Consider the following 23,934-nt stretch of genomic DNA (forward strand, 5'->3'; position numbering starts at 1 on the left):
AAAAAATTTAGATCAATTTGTCCTCCTACCATCTGTCATTCTAATTGCGAAGTCCTTCATTATAAATGTGTATGATAGTTTTCGTTTTTTATTTTCACTGAAAAATATTTACAACGGATACAACCTAATCTTCGTTTCACAAGGTAAATATCCTAGATCATACATGAATATCTCTTTCTCATACATTATCATTTCAGCCTTAAAACGCTTCGGAGACTTCCACTAGAACCAGTTGAAAGCCGCTAGCATCTAGGGTTTTCCAACCTTAATTAGTTCGTTTGTCAACCTTGTCTTATGCTAAGCTTGCCGGTCCGTGGCCTACTTGTCAGAATCTTAAATAATCAGATAAAATAACTTAAAATACATCTAAATTTCAATATATTAGCGATTGGTAAGACGTCATTTATAAACTGCATTAAAATTAAAATCGAAATTAACGCAGCATAAAAAGTAGTAACGGACCTTCAATTTGGACGTCTAATTACTCTTACAAGAGGTTCCGCGGCTTTAATTTTAAATCTGTATCACTTAACTCTAACAAAAAAAACTAGCTCCCGGCAATTAGTTAAAGTGCCGGCCTACTTAGCATAAGAACAAAAAAAATTCTCAAAACTTGCATCATAATTTATGCAGGAAACGTTTTTCAAACGCGACGTTTATGTCAGTAAATTTCCCAGTCGTAAACTGTACCCTCATTCGATGGGCACTCTTTGCCCTAAATAATTAATGTATGAATATAATTAAATTGAACGTCTGCAAAGTTGAAATAAGTGGGCATGAGTAGATTTATAATTAAACGTACGTGAACAAACAACTAAATAATTTCGACACCTCAGCCGGGATATTTAAAAATTTGCACACAAAAATTGTGAAAAACAATGTATGAGCCCGTAGTCACGAACGTAAACCCTCTTATAAAACAAAACTAACATTGAAGCAAACTAATACTCTGTAACTAGAAGCAGTCACTGCTCTTTTTCGTAACCGTTGGTGTTTCCAGATTTGTTTGTAATGAAAATCACTACATGCGTAGATCCAATTCTTTTTACTCGCCACGAAAGCCTGCGAACTAATAACTACTTTTAGTCGTCTTTTATGACAATTATTTTATTTTTCAGCAAAATAAACGGTAGCTGAAAACTAGAAATTTCTTAGCAATCCATGGATTCATATTCCAGGTTCCGGGTCTTTCACAAAATTTTAAAGCTTACTTTACAATAAAATGTTTTAAAGCTTACTTTAGCGTTCATGTTTATCGATCAGTCTCCTTTCTCTGCGCTATTGACAGACATTATTTCTTTGGCATAGTTGGTACCTGAAAGTAAGAATTTATTTATACGTTATTTCGTAGTACTTATTCACCATAGTTGTCTTTAGGTATCATATTTCCTAGGATACAATGAGTTATTCATACTTCGCATTTGAATATTGTTGAAAATAGATATAGCTCCAGTCTAGAATATGTAATAAATAATAATAGAATTCGTAGGCTTCTATCAGCTGGAAATAAGGAGAAAAAGGAGAACACGTTTACGAAAATATTAATTTTGACAAGTAATTGTAGCACCAAAATCTGGCTTTTGGCTTTGACAGATCCTGTTTGCTTGTATTCATTTACAAATTTAATAAATATAATAGCGCTCAGTCTAAACCTATTGGGGTGACATTTAGTGATCACGACAAGGTCCAGATTTATCGCCTTGTAGCTTTTTTATGGAGACATCTCGAGAACAAAAAATTCGGTACTCCTCCGAAAACACTCGCTGAATAAAAATAAAACATTTGAGAAGAAATAGATGTGTTGTGCAGAAGAATGTTTCCGAAGACATAAAAGACAACTTGATGATGTAATTTTCAAATAATAAAATACATTTAGTCCCTTGTTTGATAAAAAAATAAATATTCGTCAAAGCAAAACATGATTTTCTTCTTTAGCCTACCCTTTACATTTTAATAATTGAATATGGGTATTACGTATACAGATTATAATTGGAGAGATGGCACAATGCTTGCTCTATAAATTTCAGTCGCAGTTTGACGCGGTCGCTCCACGACAGAGAGGTTAAAGCGAGACGTGACCGTACTACTTAACAAGCTTCTTCAACGCTCCAAGCTCTGTCTTGCAAAATTGAATTACTTTTAAAACTAAATATCCATCTAATCTTATTTAAATTACTCGCTTAGTATTTTATGAACTGTCTAATAAAGTTGTTATAAACTTAATTATTTTTTTGAATTATTTCTATCGTACATCATCATCATCGTACCATCTTGTTCTTAGCGAGAAAAAAGAAAAGCTTTGTTTAATAATGTGAATAACCCATACAACATTATGACTGTACTTGTAAATTATTTCAAAGGAAACAATAAGATGATATAGTTTTATTATTAGAAGTACTTTGTTGTATATCGTACAAAAATGAGGTTTTAATTCTGAAACCTATAGTGTTAATTATGCTAAGAAAAATAGAGCGAGATAAAGTAAAGTTAAAAAGCAACTCGTTTGAACTAGAAACCGTATATGGAGGAGCATATTCCAGTTTCTGTTTGCTTTGATATGTGGATAATAGAGATACTAGAGTTACTGAGATAGATACTAAAGAAATGTACAATAGTAGTATAGTTTGAGATGTATTCTTTATTTAAAATCCTTACATATTTTTTCTCGTGGACAATGGTGCTTTTTGCTTTTTTTGGATTTTACAGCGTTACCGCGTTATAATATCTGAAAGCACTTAGCCTTAACCTCTTTAACATTAAAATTATATAATATATATAATCATAATAATAAGCTCGAGAGTTCTCTGCTGAACATCGAACTAGGTTATTACATTATCTATTTTACTTAAATAGGAATTTTTTCAAGGTCTTAAGTTGTTGTAAGCCGACTCTCTTTGGAATGACCGAATACTAGACATCTAGATTAGGGCTCCCACACGTTTATTGTCATCATTATTTCAGCCTTATAACGTCCACTGCTGGAGATAAGCCTACAAGGGTTACCTTACGAAAAAACTTGATATTTACATACTTGTCATAATAACCATCAATAATTACTTTAACTTAAATTATATTCCACAGTGTTTTAAATTATTCTCGATATCCCAAATTGCCGGATTAAGCAAATTGGCCGTAGTAAATTCCAAATGCACTGCTCCGGAAACGGAAGTGGGCCGCGCAGCCACAGATTAATTTGCATAGTACCGGGCAGACATCTCCTTCCGTTTATTCACTAGCACTATATATGCTTTTGTACTTAAAGGGAACATATATTAGCGCTCTGGATTCACTTTTTTCAACGTCGTATGACGTAATACATTCATAGGTTTCTTTAGTGTTTGCGAAATAAATTGACCGCTTGTATTACTTCTTACATATCGAATGGGATCCTTAGATATAAATTAAACCCGAAATTTAGTGCCGAATATAAACATTTTTCTTAAATGTTATATTGCAGTATATAGAATTGTCAAACTATAGTGAGGATGACTTTTTATATTATCTAAATATAATTAGCCTCTATTTTTAATTTAAAAAGTATTTCTTTCAGAGTTTTAAAAGGTTAATAAAAAATCTAAATGTATGAAATAAAAATATTATTTAAAAAAATATTATTAAAAAACACATTACATTTGAGAAACCTCGACCTTTTTTAATAAGCTGTAATATTTTAGTTAAATATTCCTTTTAATATAATGATTCGACGGTAAACCTACAAAAAGAAAATTCACAATGTCTTAACAAGGTCTGTATTTTCGGGGCGTATAGAAAAAACAAATTCCGATCAATTGTTTCAGAAACAACAAAGCGGGTATTCAAGGAAATTTCAGAAACTTCTTGTTTTGTACAAAGTGAAAGAATTGTAATGAATATAAACCAAAAAGATATTGTGATTCGTCATCGCCCCTTTATAAAAACGAAATTGTCTGAAGATTTCTTGTTTTCTTCGTTTCATAAAACAAAAAAATATCGGAGAACTTTGTTTACGCGAACAATAAGCTGTAAACAAAAAAATTCTGGAGGCAATAAAATGATAACACTTTTATTGTTTTTTATGAACTACAGACAAAGGTTCGGATAAAATAAAGGAATAAAGTAAAGCATTATTAAAAGTGTAAATAGCGTTAAAAGTGCACACGAACATGCTTTTAAAGGAACGTTGGATAGAATACGAATAGCATGAGTCAGAAAACGAATTACCAACTAGAAAATTCTCCTTTTCTAGGTAGCATTATTATACATGGTGGTCGATTATGGGGATAAAAACTCTGAAGAGGTCAATGTGTGGCCCATATAGCTTCTTTAAAGAATATGGGCTATACACTTTACTTTTTTACTCTATTTACTCTATTTATATACTTTAAAGAATATGGCTGTATGGGCTACACATTAAAGTTGATTTACTCAGAAATAACAAAGTTACATAAGTATATATATAGGAATGCGTCACGCTAATAGCTTTTGACAGTACAAAATCAGCATGGTTAGATAATAAACAATAACTATTTAATAAGTATAAATTCGAATTTTGAAAACGCTTTTCTTTATTATACTATCATTACGTAATTTATTATTTCTAAAACAATTGATTTTGGATGCCACACATTAATCGACAGCAAAAATGCTATGCATTTACCACCTTAAAGCTTTCACAACTATAACTAATCATCCATACACCAAAAAGGACCGACCAATTTTTCTATATATCACAACATAATTAAAAAGTTAGAAATTATTTAAACAACGATTACCTATGATATAGTTCGTAATATACGTAGTAATTAGTCAATGCTGACTGCTTCCGCATTAATTAGTAACGTATTCGCCGTTTCCCGTCAGGCTATCGACTGTATACTATACGTACGACGAAGATGACGCAATAGATAGAGTCATCTAAAAGGCAATGTTCATTTCTGTGTGTGTTTGAATACAATCTCAAAATGGCAATACACAATAGGAATGTGGCGATCGTGACGAACTTACAATAAAATTAAAACAGACGAATTGGTAATAAATAAAAAATAAAGAGAGTGGTCAAACGTTATTAGCATAAGCTCTTCAATAACCAATTTGAGCTCTGCTTGATGGCACATATTAGTTATGAAACATATATCATTATGTTAGTGAATAAACGTTCACTGCAAAACATAGGCCTCTCCTAAAGTTACCACTTTGCGCTGTCTTACACTGCCCGCATCCAACGACTACCCGTGACCTTAACTGTGCCGTCGATCTACCCAGTGATGAGCTTACCCACACCGCCTACCGAACAATGTATTTAATTTCATTTAACAAGAAGGCTTTTAAGTATCAGCTGTGTTAATGAATGAAATAAAAAAGCAAAACTTTACTAATATTTAGCGAATTATTAATATTTTGACTTATGAAATTTGTATATATCAAAATATTTTGATGTAACTTGGTGTAAAAAATGCAATTCCACGTTACAACATGTTACAGTTTTATAGTAAAATTCAACCCAATAGACAATATTATGCTTGAATAAAAGCAAGAACTGCAAGATTACTTACAAGCGCCACACTGACCATATTTGAAATATTAAAAAGTAATAATTAAAAAGTAATAGAATCAGTACAACAAAAACAGAAAGAATAGGCAGGCGCCCTGAGCCGCACTTGCTGGTTCGTGGTCTCTATTACAGATCCTTAAGGCTTCGACAGTCATTAGTTCTTTGCGTAATGTGAGTTAGCCACTGCCATATCAACTTGCGAATTAAATGAGCCGTGTCGTTTACTTTTGTTTTTCGGAGCAGAGCTTTTAATTCCTGATTCGATATCTTAAGAAATCCCGAGCACAACTTTTTTCTTGCTTTGTCCAGCGACTGTAAGCTTTCTAACATCATGCCAAGTGAGAGACCGCGTGCAGTCCCACTGCCAAGGCGGTACATGCGGATAGAATATTCCCACCCTCTAAGAAAAAACTGCGTTCACCAATCTGCATGCCCAGCGTGACAAAAATAATCACACCCAATCAGTATGATAGATAAAAATCTTGTAATGGTTGTGATAAATCATGAATAGAAGTTACTGGTGCATATCAAGCCAAACATGTTACATGGTACTGTATAGTTTTGAAACTCAAGTCCTTGAACGCTTGCGCTCGTGGTTGGCGGCTAGAAAATTTTCCGTAAATTAACCTCTGATTAGCATATGTGTACAAAAATCAGATTTCTAAATAAAGGTATTGTAAAAGAACAATGCTTATAGAATAGCTGATTAATAACAAAAACAATAAATAATAAAATTAAAAGTACAAATTTATTTAAAAAAATCTTTTAAACTACAAGTAAATACAATTTTCGAGTCTTAATACTTATGAAATTTTTTTTTACAAACTGAGTAGATGGATATTCCGAATAAAGGCATAAGGATACGTCACCTACAAAAGCCAGACGGGAGCAAAATGACTGCGAAGGAAATGAAAATTGTCTGAAGGGTGGCGACATTTCCGCTCCGGGCTGTGGCAGATAGCGTTCGCATAACAACGGCTCTTATCGCTTTGAGCTACTCCGACGATACTATTCCGTATATTATATTAGGTATTGCGAAAAGCCGCTTTGTCTTGTTTAACGAAGTTCATACGGCATTAAATCCATACATGCATTAAATTATATTTAATTATTTACGTCTAAAAACGACTTTTTAATTTTAAATATTGTCATTGACATTAAAGCATTGTCGGTGTAGTGTAGATAATATTTTTATTATTATTTAATTAAGTGCTTCAGATAATGTAATATTGCACTAAAATTTATTGTTAAATTTCGTAAGGCACTATGTTATTAATTGGGTTAATATTGAACAGATGACCTTATTGTTATCGTCGAAAAACCGCTTAGAATCGGTCCTATTGAAAATCAATGAGCAGTGAGCCTATGTCCAGCAATAGATATTTTTCTGCTGAAGTGATGATAAAACATTCAATTATCAATTACAAATACAATCTGTCATATACTTCATGATGTAACATGAGTAATTAATTAGAGTTAAATGAATAGTTAAAAATTATGTTTAACTATTGCGACATTTACCTTTCCTTGATAAATTTTATAATAATGTAATAACTCAATACATATATAATATAATTACTAACAAAATCCACAACGTAAAAATTTGTACATTTTGTGATAGTACTTCAGTTTAGTAAATCCTTGGGTGACTTTATTACAGACATAATACATAATCATAACTTACTGTAAAAGCTTAATATTCAAAGCAAATATTATAGCATTATTATTAAAAAATTAAGGATCTTGTCGTTTTATCGTCAAAAGCTTTCGAAACAGACAATTTAGAAGATTAAAATTTTATGGAGACGCAATGGATTGGTGTAAATTTAGACGCAACGGAATGAAGGACGTCCTTGTTGGCGACAGTTGCGATTTTTAAAATGCGCAGCGCGATAGAAAAACCCTTCTCCCTAGAGAAGGCTTTGTGGAATTGATATATACAGTGCAATACGGTTTTAAAAATTTAATATTCTCGGTAATGGAGAAGTTTCGATACCTTTTTAAAAATATGCTGAAAAGATTCCATTTGTATACTATTGTAGATACCTGGACAGACTTCACACTGTTAAAAGTCATTGGACTATCTCTAACCATTAAAAAAAATATATCGAAGACCATTCTTTCCAGAGTTATTAAATTATTTGTTGACTTAATGTGTTATCAATAATAGGTGATTTCTAACAAAAAAGTTTTATTTTTTTTTCATACAGCGCAAGTCTTTGGTAATAATATTTTAATATTATAATTGTAATGCTCAATGGCACAACATTTTTTTTTATTTTATTGCAACACGCTGTCTGATACTGATTTTAATTTAAATTAAATATTTCGCTAGCTAGAACAAGTGTTTTAATTTACACCAAGGTATACACATTAAAAGAATAGTATTGTTTTTTTCAATTTTCCTTTTAATTTTTTCTCTTACTTTATCTTTAATGACCTTATCCGTGCCTGTGCAAAATTGTGAAAAGATATTCTCGAAATTCTCGACCTTTCACTTAGCAATGAATAAATCGTTCATTTTAATTATGAAGATTTAATATTTATATTGTACAATATTTAATAATTATTTGTCAGAATTAGGTCATAAATTCCAATATCTGGTCGTAAATAAATCTAACCACGTGAACGGAATGTCAACCGCAAGCCACATTTCACACGTATTGAGCTTCACACGTGATTGAACTGCGCCACATGCCGACAGGATGCAATTCTATGCGCTAGTAATGGACTGGTGATAAAACCCTTTGTACAGCGATCGTGTAATTCTAGAATTATTAACAATCACTCGTGTGCAGGTGTAATTTTGCAACTAAATTTTGATTTACTTTTTATAATTTTTGTCTAGCGTCCTAGCATGTAAAGGTAGTAGAAAAATTAAGTTTTACATGTGTTACAATTTGTGCATTGACAGGAAAGAAAGAAATAAAGAGACCTGTAAACAAATAAAAGTAACAGACATAGTTCAGCAGTTTGGCAAGTTAGAGCAGTAGTGACCAGGCCCTACAACGCACAGAACTGATGGCTGCTAGGGCCTTTAGATTCTAGGACGGAGGCTAGAAACCAGCAAGCGCAGCAAAGGACGTTCACTTACGAGCAAATGTCCTCGTTAAGCTTGTTGGAAAACGCTGGATGCTTACCGTCTTCTAACGCTCTTATAGGTAATCTATGGAGGAAGCATGTGTCCAACAACAGCCTTTCTAGAGCTAAGATGATGTAATGGTGCATAAACAGTAACATTGGCCACATTCCGGCTATAATGATAACATTTTTGGTAAGTATCGCTGCCACTCAAAGAAGTCAATTGCAATCAACATTGCAAACGGTTAGTACGCCACTCCTAAATTTATTACCGGTTACATCTCTATTTTTATTATTCATAGGTACCATCTCATGTCACAAATCGATCAGTACAAATGCAGTACAGCTTCCGATTCTGTATTGCAAAATGCTTTGTCACTTTACATTTTTGAATACGGAACGTATCCTTTAATATTAGATCCGCAGCTTGCTAATATCGTAAAATTTTACAGTATTGTCTTTACAATTTGCAGAATACGAGAGAAACAACTTATTTTCCAGAATGAATAATAAACCTTAATTAAAACTGCACAATCAAATTGTGATAAACATTGCAAAGACTTAGAAATAAATTTTGAACAAGATATTCAATTTGCAATTTAAGTCGGTGCGTCGATATCGAGTGCGACACGCTTTTCAAAAGCAGCTTACTAGGAAGTAGTGATAATGAAAACCGGATTAAACCGGATCTTCTAAAGTAAGCTAGAGCTTACGTCTATAACATTGTTAATCTAGTACATTTAGAAACTAATACATTAAGATAAAAGTTAAAGAAAGTAAATCTCTCAGATAACTTTTCTTTATAAATATTTTACATAACCTTGTACAGGTTTTTTTTTTAAATTGTCAAAGCATAATAATATAAGAAGTGTCTTGTTAATATTAGACCTTATAACGTGATAAGATATATTTTAATAAATTGTTACCATATTTATATTTTATCAATAAGTTATGGAAGCGAATTCGAATTAATAAGAATCTAGTAAATTAACAAAGAGAACTGCTATCAGAATCTCTGTGCACTAGCTGTTGTAGTTTGACATCTCATGGACAGATGTATATCAAACCAAAAATTCTTTTTTTTGCGTTAATATTATTTTTTTCTATTGCTCGACCATTTCATCATAGTCATAAATAGCCACAGGACGTGAACAGCTGGACTGTTGGAAGCGGTCTGCATCCAGCGTCTTCTGACCACTCAAGCAAGGTGCAACATGTGGGTGGACAAAAGATCCGTTGACAGGATTAATTAACAAATTGTCTTTTCTCTCAAAGAAGCATGCCGTGAGTTAGCACTGGTGCGGCAGATGAAGTAGATCTTTCTTTTATATATATTACTTACTATAAAAGTTCTTGAAACTTGAGTTATTTTTAAAATCCCAACATTGCAATGAATATATAAAGTAAAAAAAAAAACTGCTTATCACTTACGTGAAACGAAGAATCCTGTCCAAAATATACAGTAGTAATGCATTATCGCCTTAGAACGTCCCCTGCTAGATATACGCCTTTTCCATTGATTTCCTTGAAAATGCTCCAGCGGCTTTAGTAAATAAGTGAATCGAATTTAGCAGCTTGACAATCAAGTAAAATAAATTATGTAACGGCCCAAAACGAGGTTCCCGAAAGAGCCCACAAGTTTATTTTTGCCCTTGAGTTACTGCAAATATTTTTATCTATAAATGCTATCGAGTACACAGCATATGTTTATGATGAAAACAAATATAATTCATCAAAAAATTTTGCACAAAATTATTACTCTTGGACTAATTTAATGATGTGGCCTTGCACAAGACCGCAACTGAATTTTTAACTTTCAAGTATGAACATTAAAACTTTCGTAACAAGTTCTTGAACGGCAACGATGCGGAGTCCACAGGTGCTGCTCTAGGTAAAGAGCGAAGCAAATGCGCACAACTTTTATTTAGGTATCGTTATACTTTCGAAACTGGTACCACAAAACTTACCGTCTAAATAAACAGAGTATACTAAAAAAAAGTACATTGTAATTTCTTCTTCGTTGCAAATGCTAATTCTGTACGTATTAAAACGGTGGGCGCTTTAAACATTTTTAAAGATCGTTATCTGTCTTGGCGGATATCACTAGTATTCGTTTGGTAAATTTTTATTTACCATAATTTAATTACGAGCCGGTAGATGTGGCGTGGATAGTGGATAGATACTAAGTAGAGCGACGACATAATTAAATTCGCGTATCGTAGCGATTTTTGCGTAAGGCTTATCAGTAGATTGCTGAAAGTTTTTCAATGTACCTAGGTGCAACTTTCACATTATTATTTTGAAGGTTGACAATATTGTTTACATGAAAGTTTATAAATAAAACTTAATTCAAAATGATATAACTTAATCAATAGCATCTCTTAATCTTTAATATTTCTTATTTATTTGAGCGTACAGATCCAAAGAATTTACTTGTAAAAGAATAGATCATACCGCGTATTGATAGAAATTGTAATTTCATTGCAGATTGCCACTAAGGAAAACCTCATTGAAAGTGGGTCATTCATTCCCATTGTTATGCTTGTGTTAGACGTTTTCCATTTATTTTTATTCAATCTATTCATCTCGGGTCTTGGTGCGATTTAGGAAATAGAGAAAAATGGAAGGCATTAATTCGGTTAATCCCTTTTACGTCCACGCAAAACGCGAATAAAAACTAACGTTTTTTCTATTACCTTCACCTTATTTATTTTGATCTAGAACTACTGAATTCCAAATAAATCTTATACACGATAGAACACATCCAACGCTCGATGTCTAAAAATAAATTAAATATATTTTCCATACTAGCCACAATATAATATATACAGAGTCTCTACTCTTTTCGTTTAACTTTATTATTTAGACATCATTACTAATGAATATATTTTACATAAGGTAGCAGTGATGAGTTGTTACCCAACGCACACTCTTGTAGAAGGCCCGACGTGCCAATTGGGGAGGCAGATCTTGGTGGACGAAATCGGACAGAATAATTACCCGCAGTCGTCTGCTGCAGTCTTTAGAATGAATGCCATAAACTCCGAAAAAGTTTAACGGCTCTGTAGCGGACAATAGGTCAGTACGGTCTTGCACTGTCGTGATAGAGTCTCAACTGTTTCAGAAGTAGTATGAACTATAATTACCTTTAAATAGAGTATTTAGAATAGAGCACAGCGCTAAAAGAATTGAATGGAGTTACCAGAGTATTAAAAAGTACCTTTTCCGCATAAGAAGCCAATATTGGATACTGTACTACTTTACGTAATTTCACATAAAATACCATACCCATTGGGTAGGATATCTTAAATATTTAAAATATATCCCCCAATAAACCAAGATAAAGCAATGAGGAGTTTAGCGCCTGTTACCGCAGTGCTCAAAATCGACTTTAAATATAGACGCAACAAATATTATCTCACACTCTAAATATTTTAACTCACTAACAATGGTTGTGCTCTATTAGAAAAACAGACTGAAGTATGGTATGAAAGAACAGAAAGATAGATATTGTGAAGAATGGAAGGAGAATATGAAAATAATGTAAAGAAAGTGAATAATTTAATGAAGAAAATTAAATCCCTGTTCCCAATTAAATAGGGAGTTGAACAAGAGGTCCCCAGTAGCGGAAGCCATTAAAAAAACAGTGGTTATGATCACCAACCCCCATTAGGCACGCGTCACGATACGAAAATATCCAGCACATCACTGACTAACGTCGATTTTCTATATCGCGGTTATAGGCACGAAGCTTGTATGAACAAAAATAAAACCATATCGTAATAATAAAACTGAGAGATGGTACAAGAAATGGCTGGGTAGTAAGTGATATAAAACAAGCTTCAATTTTTGAGGACCTGGAAAAACTAAACATTAAAAAGGAATAAAAAAACACTGTACCATGTGTATTAATCTAAAAGAAGATTATGTTGAAATATGAAACGCCTTTTTGCCGTTACCAAATATTTTCAAATAATCACGGCGATATCAAAAATCCCTCGTCTTGAATGTTAAAATTACCTTTTCTCATTTCTTATTCGAGTATCAACATTACATGCGTCATCTTTCAATAAAGAAATTATAATAAAAAAGGAAACAAAAACTTTCATCTTTATTTTTCAAAAACCGTGTGAAATTACTGAATCATCAATACTTGTATTTCATTCAATGTGATGTTTATTGTATGATATTTGTTCTAACAATGGCTCATTACTTTGAAATTTAATTGTCACTAGAGTATAATTGCTGTCACTGTTCTCATTGTATGAACCGACCCTATTTTTGTACAGAACCGTTCACCTATTGCCTTTAAGTATCAAAAACACGTGGCCATTCAAAATAACAGAGAAGGGTTTGTGCAGACTTCAATTTGTTTTTATTATTGTGTCATTTGATGTGGGAATGTAAATTGAAAAACCGTTTGTGTTGTAATTGTCCATTGTTCATGTAATTAGGTTTTATACTGCTGTTAAAATAAAATTTTCATATTATATAAATAATATAAATGAGCAGTGGTAGCCAAGCCAAGCGGTAGAGGACTTAAACTGAATTGTACGGGATTGCCACTGTCCACAAAGGAGTTTTCAGAAGATGGTCACCAGCGTTTTCTGCGTAAATATATTTGGGGAGGCCTATACCTTACAGTAGGTGTCTATGGACTGAAACAACGAATGTTCTGATTTTTACAATACCACTGTGTCCGCTTAACGAATCAGCTTGTTATTATTACGTTTTAATTATTTACTAAAAAAAAAATATTCGTCTAATAATATTTTTAAAGACTTTTCATAGTGTACGTCTGTCATTAAACAATAAGTGTTCTTGTATTCATTATAGACGACGCCGTAGCTAAAAGAGTAAATAAACGATACGTATCATAACATCTCTCTTGATGATAACTGTAGATGATGGCAGTCTTGAATCTGGTGAACGCCGTAAAAGTAAAAGTCATCAATTTGATTTTATACGAATATCATGCGACTCACAGTCTTAGTCATTGCATAATTAAAAACAAATTATCACATGGCGTAGCTACGAAAACGTAATATTTTTAATTTTCATGCAAAATGAATGATACAGATTACTCATAATAACGTTGCTTTATCTCGGCGGGGGATACACTTGTAATTTGGGCTTATCTAAACCGCAAACGCTAAACACAGAGCACGCTTAATGAAGGTCTCGGAGTGGTATTTTAAATACAATTAGACATTGAGCAACAAAGGACAGTAGAAGGTAATACGACGTAATTTTACTTCTTTTTTTTTAATAAATGCTTACAAATTAATAGAATTGTATATGAAAAAAATTAAAAACAAACAAATACGCATAAATAAGCCTGCTATATATAATTAGTGCTCAATATGTAATTTATATAAGATTGTATCCCGGAAATCAAACCGACGACTTACGATCGCAAGTCGCAGTCCTCGACTTCTAGGCTACCACTACTCTAAACAGAACTTAAATGAAAAAGTTAAATTAAATTTTACGTTACTTACAATGCGAATTTTAAATCAGTATCTCAATATGCATTATAATTACTTAACCGTAGAGATAAATTTGAATTTTGAGATTCTTAATTTTTTTTTAATTATTTTTAGACACACCAACAGTACAACTTAGTATATGTTTTCATGTTTTATTTTCCTTGGTGTACACAACCCTGAGCCCTAAATATAATAGATACAATCTTAAACTATGCGTTAAAATATTATCAATGAATAACCAGTATAATAATCAAACGTCTAAATAATATAATGATCTATCTAAAATTAATTCTGAACATGAAAATCGAAGATAGTAGATCGCTGTATTCTTCTTCTTCTTGAAGTGCCTCTCCAACTAGTGGAGGTTGGCTATCAGCTTCCTGCTCTCTTCCTTATTTTTGGTTCTGCGTAATAGCTCAGCAGCGCTGGCGATTCCGGTCCACTCTCTAATGTTACGAAGCCACGACTTCTTTCTCCTACCAACCTTCTTTTTACCAGCGACCTTTCCCATCATGATAAGTTGAAGGAGATTGTATCGTTGGTGTATACGAGTATGTAAATTACAGCGTTATTATTTAGTAGAAATTATTAATTAAATATATATTCACAGTCCCACAGCGAGCCGCGTAAAGAGCCATGCATGAGATTTTTCTACGAGAATCAGGAATGCGGAGACGAGCGATAGTAAACGAATAGCCCAGCGTATTAGCAACTGGATGTAGCAGTGGGCAAATCACAAAGCACGCAAAGTAAATGGCCGTTGGGAACTTAAGGTTTTGGAGTAAAGACCACAAACCAAAGGCATAGCGCAGAACGTCAACCCAAATGATGACCAGACGATCTTCCTTTTGGTATTATTGGACATATATAGGTGACAAATATGTTCAACTATAAATTTCATACGGCTGAAATGCTGATAATGATATTCGTATTGTATAATGTAATAAAATTAAACATAATACTTTCATTAAAATAAGTTGGATTAAGTTGGGCTAAAGGTTTTCAAGTAGAGACAATGAGCAAGTAGCGGCGTGAGTAGACCCACCACTAAGTGGATCAACAACATAGTCGCTGGATGCGACATGATGAAGATGATGAACTAAAATTTTTCCATATGATACGAAAATATATTTCATACACCAATTAAAGTAATTGCTGTTTTAGTTTTAGGTTAAAAAAAGCTTCAGTTGAAACTTGATCCTAAAATTTGCAGTGCGGACTAAAGCCGGTAGTGCGAGTCAGAATAACTGACCGGAACGTGTTCAAATGAATGTGCGGTTGCGTACGCCGCATCCGTTTCCGAACCTCCGTCCAGCTTTGTTGTATAAAGAATGATAGTCCCAACTGGCATTACGGTTGTTAAAACCTACTAATAAACAAAGGATTAAAGCGGTATTAAGTATAAAGAAAGTTATTAATGTATTTAATAGTATTAAAGGATTATAGCAGTATTAAGTATAAAGAGAGTTATTAATGTATTTAATAGTATTAAAGGATTAAAGCAATATTAAGTATAAAGAAAGTTATTAATGTTTTCAATAGTATTTGTTTTTTTTTTATAATGTTGAACATGTTTTAGTAAGTCGATATGAAACCGACTTATGTGCCTGTAAATATTCAGTTAATAATTTCATGACTAACGCTTAATACACCAAACACTATTTATATAAATAAAATTTTAAATATATAGATATACAAAACCAATAGCCAAACTTGTTTAAAAAAATCATACGCTATTCGACCAATTCGGCTTATTTTATCGAACTTAGATCTCAAGTTTTTACACCAATAAACTCAAGAAATGTTTTTATGGAGATATTAAAAGGAAAATTAGCAAAGAAAATGGTAAAATCTAGCAAATTTCTTTTCCCATCCTCCTTTTTGCGAAGAGAGAAAATCAATTCAAGTAATTTGAAGAGAACGACTTACTTACACTATAGTGTGAGATGTTTACTTAAGTAATTAATTCCTACTGGAACAGATTTTTTGCGGCGATTTAGTTCTTATGACCATTGGATAATTCTTCATGTGCGCTGCACTGCCATTACGTTTTATAACCGACTATGATTCGGCGTTGACTTTTTACGATAAGTGCGGTCGTTTTTTGGTTATTGTTACACATTTGATGAAAATCAAAACCAAAGAAGATTAAGCATCAGACATTTGTTTCTTACATTTTTATCGTTTACTCTAATGCATTACAATAAAATAAAACTACATTATTACTAGTCTTGCATTATACAAAATAGAAAACTATTTTTCATTAGTCGTTGTTTATTATTAAGACATTAACGAATAAGAAATTTAATAATTTTGAAATGTATTTTATTTGTTTTTCTGTAAGACCGCGATGAGCTCACAGCCTTTGACGATTCGAAGCAATTAGTAAACTTGTAATTATAATGGACTTTTATTTCATAACTATTTAAACTTTCTCGGCGACGTAAATATTATGTAAGGCATCCATAGAGTAAAGTTTCTTGAAAAAAATACATGATAACGTAGTCGCTGCATACATAATGATAAATATAAACATTTTTAATAGTTGGTCTTCGTGCAAAAGAATATTAATAAATATAAGAAAAATAGCAATAGCATAATGTCTTGGAAAGCACTAGAAATAAAAATGTTTTGTAATATCTTTCCTCAGGCTTCCAAATATTGGGTTTTTTGGCCTTCTGCTCATGGCACACATAAGTGGTCACTGTAAATACTCCTGAGTAAACAATAGTAAAATTAAACAAATAAAAATAAGACAGTTAATGTATAAAATTTTACAGCCTTTAAACAATAGTTCATAAACAGTATCTGTTAATATTTATAAATTTCATTGCATATATGCTTATGAATCTTGGAGTAGCGAAAAGAGATATTAATAGTTGCTGTGTAGCATTTCTTGTAAGAAGAGAGAGAGATATAATATTTAAAAAAACAGACAAACAGTGATTCGGTGACTATAGCTTGTAAAAGGTTTGAACACTTAGGTATGTGATTACTTCAGGCGTGTGTTAAGGTTTGTAATGCATGTGTTAATAATGAACAAAATTACATTAAAAACAACTTAATTGCCTTATGAAGTTAAACTTTTAAGTTTGGTTGCACTTTAAAAGCTTGGCTTAGTGAAAGACTGGAATAAATGAACAGTGTACATTTTATAAGGATGTTAGTTTGTTCTTTATTTAAAATATCATCACAATTGCAGCCGCAGAATGACTTGGGATCAGCTTACACTCAGTGTCTTCTGAAAACCTTATCGATGTCGCTGTCATTTAATGACATAGCGGAACATTTAAATTACATTGTGATAATCTATTATGTCCTATCTTATCTAGTAAAGATTGTCATAGATTTTTATGGATTCCATTTTTTTTTATTTACAATTATCATCAGATGCTTTGGATTTTATTAACATCTTATTTAATAAAGATAGTCGGTAAATAACTGATATAGTCGAAAAGCTACCGTTTTGCTCAGCAAACTTCCTGGAGCAGTAGTCATAGATGTCCACACATAAGGTAGACAGTCCACCTTATTAATGTCGATTGAAGCAAAATTCATGCCGCTTCCAAGCGGTCCTATTGAAGATCTATAAAATAGGCCTATGTCTAGCAGTGTACGTCGTAGACCTGAAATGATGATAATGATGATGGTCTCGTTTATGACACGTTTGCTTTATCGAGCTAGACTATTTTCTGTAGAATATTTTAATAAAATTAAACGTTTATTTAGGGTAAAATAGTGGTCTCTACCCTACATGCTTTCTAAATTGCTTATATTTATAGTCGAAATATTGTAAGTGTACTTAATACAAATAACGTAATATTTTATAATTTGTTGAAGCCATTGCTTTGTATAATATAGAATTTAAATACGAACTTAAAATTAGGCCACAAAAATGTAAATTGCCTGGTAGAGGATTAATAGGATCTTTAAAAGAGAACTTTTAAGGCGTTTTCAACGTTATGTTAAGTAACTTTGAACATAAAAGCTTGCAGGTGGGTGAAAAATATAAAAAGAAGGTAAAGTAGGAAACTTGAAGCGTACATAACTTAGATACACATTATGCCGTTTACTAAGCAAAATTAAGGGAGCGTGCTTAGCGAATGAGTGGCGCAAATTTTAACGTTTTTTTTTTTTTGTTTTAAGAATAACACCTTTGAGTTTTTTATACAATTTATAAAGAATACATTATACATGCTACATGTTACGTAAAAAACTTTTATTACATGTGTATATAAATAATGGCCTATTTAAACGTATTTCGGTTCTGTTAACTTATAATAATTATGGCGGCGTACCGTGTTTTAAAATATTGCAATTGTTGAAAAATGATTATAGTTAGAGCAGTGGTTGCTCAGTGGTAGAGGACTGAGACTTGCGATGGTAGGTCGCGGATTCAATTTCCAAGATCATTAATATTATATAATTCATATTTTGTGCATCATAGTATAGTATAGGATTGTCACTGCTCACACAAAAGTTTCCAGAGGATGGGCAGCAACGTTCTCTGCCTGCCAGTCGTAGTGCCGTTGTAGTGATTATGGTATATCCCCACAAAGAATGAAACGACGACGATGTTATAATAAGATATATTGTAAATACATGATTCATAAAAAAGTTATTATTAATATTGAACGAATATATGTCGTTTCACATTGCGGCACAAAAAGAGATAATATACAAGTTGATCTCTGAAGATGTTAAGCTGATAGTCAAATATAAAAAAATTCTCCGAAGCTATGTTGTATTAGAAGTGTGTAGTAATCGAAAAAAAAATCTGAAATTAATAAGTAAATCAATTATTTTTTCTTCACATTTTTTTATGTAGAACATTTTTAATGTCTAACCAATGAATATTTACAGTAGCTTTTCCCACAAAACTTTTACATAATAATAACTATTAAAATTTCAAATAATTTATTCACCATTTTTAGTCCTCTTGAAACAATTGAAATAAACGTATATTAGATGAAGCGCAGCATTTATTTCCCTCTAACAGAACATTCAGAACAGCAATACTCGAAATCGAACTCAAATTAATAACGGAAATTCAATTTGGGATCACGAACACAATCCAGGAAGCTTTGCATAATCCTACATATAGTGTGGTATATCCCATTTACTTTTAAATGTAATCCAGCATATATATCCTACGAATATTCCTCATATTGTATTCCCGACTCAATTGATAATGCACTTGAAAGCAGTTCCATGTACCGTCACCTGGGACGCGATCGTTGTCTTCATTACAAGATACGTGCACCAAATAAGCGTCTTACCAAGCAAACGTCAAATTTAATTTTAGATTTTATATGCTACATGTGCTTAGTATCAAAATTCCACTTCATCTGAGTACTAGGGACAATACATTCATTTTATATGTATATATATACATGTAACTATTTAAATATACAGGATAGTTGGTGATAGGTGTGAAGTTAATGTATAGCTCACTTATCGTTAACAAGCTTTAAATTTTACACCTATTTCCAAAATACTACACTGCGATTGCCAACCCGCCTGCCAACGTGGCGATTATGGTACATCCCCCCATACAAATCTTAGAGGAGAACTATACCATGCTGTTGGCGTTTATGGGGTGAAACTACGATGACAACTATTACATAAATTATTGTATATTATTATATTAAATATTTATTATTTTTATTTAAATTATGGTATAACAAAAGTAGTAATAATAATACTCAATAATTATTTCAAAATGTGGTAAATAATTAATTTGCTACCTACTAGTTTCTCGTAAACCACACCACACCACACAGATGTTCCTATCTACAGAACATTTAATCGTGTCACATGAAAGCTTAATGAACGGAAGTAGAATAGTTCCTCTCGGTCGCCGAGGCCATCGTGAGAGATATATTGACTCTTTTCCTGTGTAATCGAATGTGAACTAGAAACTATGGTGTTATTTACATTCGTATGTGTGTATTATTAGAAATAGAAAATTTCAAAATCTTATTGATTTCGCCGCTACGTTTTCAAATAAAAATTAATGGTTATTAATGTTTAGAATTAATAAAAGTGCTTACAATCTCTCTTCTATAACTTATTATAAAATCTAAATAACTCATTATGAAAAGTATCGGGGCGTAAATTGCAGAGTAGTATTTACCAAGTGTTATTTACTCTTTTGTTTTGTTTTATGTTAAAGTTTTATATATTCAAATATTTTGTTTAATAATTTGAAAGTTTCTAATACCTAAAGACCTTTAGCAATGTAGATTAATGACCAAGAAGAAGAAGCAGAATAAATGTAATGCATGCTGTTTCCTTGTATTTAAGATAATATTGATTTGTTCCGTATTTTTGATGGTTTAACATTTCATCATTTCTTGCTATATATTTTTGGAAAATTTACAGAGAAATAAAATAGCGTAGACTTTGAAAACCTAATAACAGGTGGAATAGTAACAGGTATACAACATGCAATTTTTTCAACTATAAAATTGAATAACTTTTGTTTAATATTTTTATAACAAAAAAGCGTCAAAATGTTCAAAATGTTGTGATATGTTATAGTAATAATGCAAGAATTCTCCAAATTTTGAATAACAAAATTTCGCGTAATAATACGTTTGAATTTATAATTACAAGATTTTACAAGACTATACTATCTTGTGATGTGGAAACACGTTTATTTAATTATTAAAACAATTTGTGCGCGGAAAATGAATAATTCGCCTACGCGCGGTTGCGCATCGAACCATGGCTCAAATCCGACTCCCTGAACTCCAACGGCCGCAGGCGCACGTGCTGCGCGTCTTGGCTACCTGCCAAGAGCAAGCAAGAGCGCGTATCGTGCACGCCGTGCGAGTGAGCGAGACGAGTGGGCGAGACAAACAAAAGGTTGAGCGTTGTGACGACGTCCGCGGGAACTTTCACATCTGGCGGCTTTTTTATATAGCAATATTATTACATACTCCCCCTTTTGACCAGGACCAGTGACCTCACAACTGGTCAAACCGACACAAGCTTTCGCGGTCGGCCGCGAGGACGTTTTGGAGCCACAGGCTCAGGAATCTCAGTGCATTCACCCTCTCGCGAATGATAGCGTCTTAAGTCAGAGACATGATACTTCCCAATGGTAATGTCGGACTTATCAGGAAACGCTAACAGGTACGTAGTTGGGCTAACTTTCTTCTGAACGACGTAAGGCCCGTCTCGTTTAGGTACGAACTTAGCGCTGACTCCTTTTGCAGAGTTGCTGAGAACGTGCGTTTTCATCAATACGAGGTCGCCGACGTCGAGACTGTCACTTTTACGAATTTTATCTTTAACAGCTTTGCGGAGGTCTTGTTGGTGTTCAATACTTTCTTTGCTGGACTGGAGAGTATCTGCGAGTCTTAGCAGATAAGGTGTGATTTGCGGCACGTAGTTCTCCGCTTCGACAACTGCACGCAAGTCCGTCTGAGCTGCAATTGGTGAGCGAAGTTCGCGAGCAAAAGTCAGGTATGCAGGAGTCTGTTGGGTTGCTTTTGTCAACGATGTGTTTAAAGCGAAACGAATAAAGGGCAGAGCTTCAGGCCATTTTTGATGGTGATTTTCCACGAGGATAGCCATTTGCACCTTAAGGTCCCTGTTCTTCCGCTCCACAGGATTCGCTTCTGGATGATACAGGGGCACCAGATTCTGCTTAACACCCAAAACAAACATGGCTTTCTGCATAACATCGGCGACGAATTGGACACCATTGTCAGAAATTAATCGCCTAGGAACACCAAAACGAAGGAAAACCTCCTCTATCAAGATCTTAGCACAAGTTTCAGCAGTAGCTTCAGTAAGCGCAAACAGCTCTACCCACTTACTGGCGGTGTCTTCGACAATAAGGACCCAACGTTCACCCTTGGGACCCTTAGGAAGTGGACCGAACAAATCTATTGCTACAACTTCGAAGCGCTGTGCGGGTACTGGAGTCTGCAACAAGCCTGAAGGCTTCTCATTCGAAGGCTTGTAACGCTGACATTCAGTACAAGACTTGAGATACTCCGCTACAAAACGACGCATTCCAGGAAAATAGAACCGCTGGGAAATACGATGCAAAGTCCTATCAACACCACCGTGACCAGCTGTTGCAGCGTCGTGACATTCAACCATAACTTGCTTCCGACGGTTGACTGGTACAACAAGCTGCGGTTCTTCCGTTTCTGCTTCCGTATATCGGTAAAGTATCCCCTTTGACATATGATAACCTCTATCTGTCCACCTACAAATCTCCACTTCTTCCTTTCCCTCCAGGCCCAGGATAATCTTCGCGATTTCAGGATCGGCGAGCTGATCTTTACGAAGAGCGGTTGCCTCCCATCGTGGCGTTTCAACCACCACCGTACAGACGCCACAAGCATCTCGAGCCTCCTCAACGCATGGCGGTCGACTGAGCGAATCTGCGATGACGTTTGCCTTTCCTGGGGTGTAGTCCACTTGGAGATCGAAAGACTGCAACTTCATAGCCCAACGGACCAATCTACCTGCAGGAGACTTCAAGGTTAGTAACCACTTCAGGGGCTGGTGGTCGCTGGCGACGCGCACGGGATGACCATTGATGTAGCCGCGAAACTTCTCGACTGCCCACGCAACTGCAAGAGCTTCACGCTCGGTGGTTGAGTAGTTTCGTTCCGCCGAAGTCAGAAGGCGGCTGGCGTACGCGATCGGACGCTCCTCGCGCGGCGACTCCCCCTGCAAGAGAGCTGCACCTAAAGCATAGCTGCTCGAGTCAGTCCTAAGCACAAAAGGAAGACTATAATCTGGCTGGATGAGGATTGGAGGAGAGGTAAGTGATTTCTTAAGTTCCAAGAACGCAGCGACTTGAGCTTCGCCCCACAACCAAGACTGATCTTTCTTCGTCAGCATAGTCAACGGTTGCGCAACCTTTGCGAAGTTCGGCACGAACTTACGGAACCACGAGCACGTCTGTAAGAAGGATTTCAAGTGCTTCACATTCGTTGGCTCGTTCATATCGACGATGGCGCTGATTTTGTCAGGGTCCGGCGATAGCCTTGAGACGAAATCACGTGACCTAGATACTTAACACTTTCTCTAGCAAACACGCATTTAGCTCGATTGGCGCACAGGCTGAAGCCACGAAGGCGATCGAAAACAGCTCGAAGATCCTGTAGATGCTGAGCAAAGTTTTCAGAGATCACGATGAGGTCGTCTATGTAACCTAAAATAGTCACGCCTTGCAAAGCAGACCCCGAACGAAACCTGTCAATCAGGCGCTGGAACGTCGCTGGAGCGTTGCGCAAGCCAAAAGGCATACGCTTGAATCTGAAAACGCCAAATGGTGACACGAAGGCGGTCTTGTCGCGATCCTCTTCCTTGACAGCAACCTGCCAGTAACCTGCCTTGAGGTCGATGGTGCTCATGAAACAACTTTTGCCAGTATACTGCAGTAGATCGTCGATCACCGGAAGCGGATAGGAGTCGACCTTCGTGATGGAATTCAATTTGCGATAATCCACACAAAATCTGTAGGACCCATCCTTTTTAGGTACCAACAGCGCTGGTGCTGCCCACAGAGACTCACACTCTTCGATGACACCCTCCGACAGCATCTTATTGATTTCAGCCTCCATAACTTCTTTTTTCGCAGGCGTCAGGCGGTACGGCGGGACGGCGATCGGCGGGTGGGTGCCGGTGTCAATGCGGTGTTCAGCGAACGACGTCGGTCCTCCCCCTTCTCGGAAAATGTCCTCGTATTCCTGCAATGTCTGCGCAAGGCTTGCTCTTTTAGGTGGTGACAGCATCATACCCTCGTCCGAACGCAACATGTCGGCAGAGGCGCACCCGATGAAGTTACGTGATTTCTCACAA

The 23,934-nt window shown here is 34.5% G+C and overlaps 1 protein-coding gene across 1 annotated transcript in view; it reads right to left on the minus strand.

The window, feature by feature from the left end:
• LOC137932320 (cell adhesion molecule Dscam2-like) overlaps positions 1 to 23,696 on the minus strand; it is a 70,120-nt gene extending 46,424 nt beyond the window's left edge. Inside the window, exons 1-2 of the mRNA XM_068775925.1 lie at positions 23,133 to 23,696; positions 22,314 to 22,797 (exon numbers count right to left, since the gene is read on the minus strand). Of these exons, the coding sequence (XP_068632026.1) occupies positions 22,314 to 22,797; positions 23,133 to 23,696 (1,048 nt within the window). The remainder of the gene's footprint in view (positions 1 to 22,313; positions 22,798 to 23,132) is intronic.
• Between the last annotated feature and the right edge of the window lie 238 nt (positions 23,697 to 23,934).

This window comes from Battus philenor, unplaced genomic scaffold, assembly GCF_028537555.1.
Source record: "Battus philenor isolate CCGP_79_NKW_IND1 unplaced genomic scaffold, ilBatPhil1.0.hap1 SCAF_9, whole genome shotgun sequence".
Lineage (NCBI taxonomy): Eukaryota > Metazoa > Arthropoda > Insecta > Lepidoptera > Papilionidae > Battus > Battus philenor.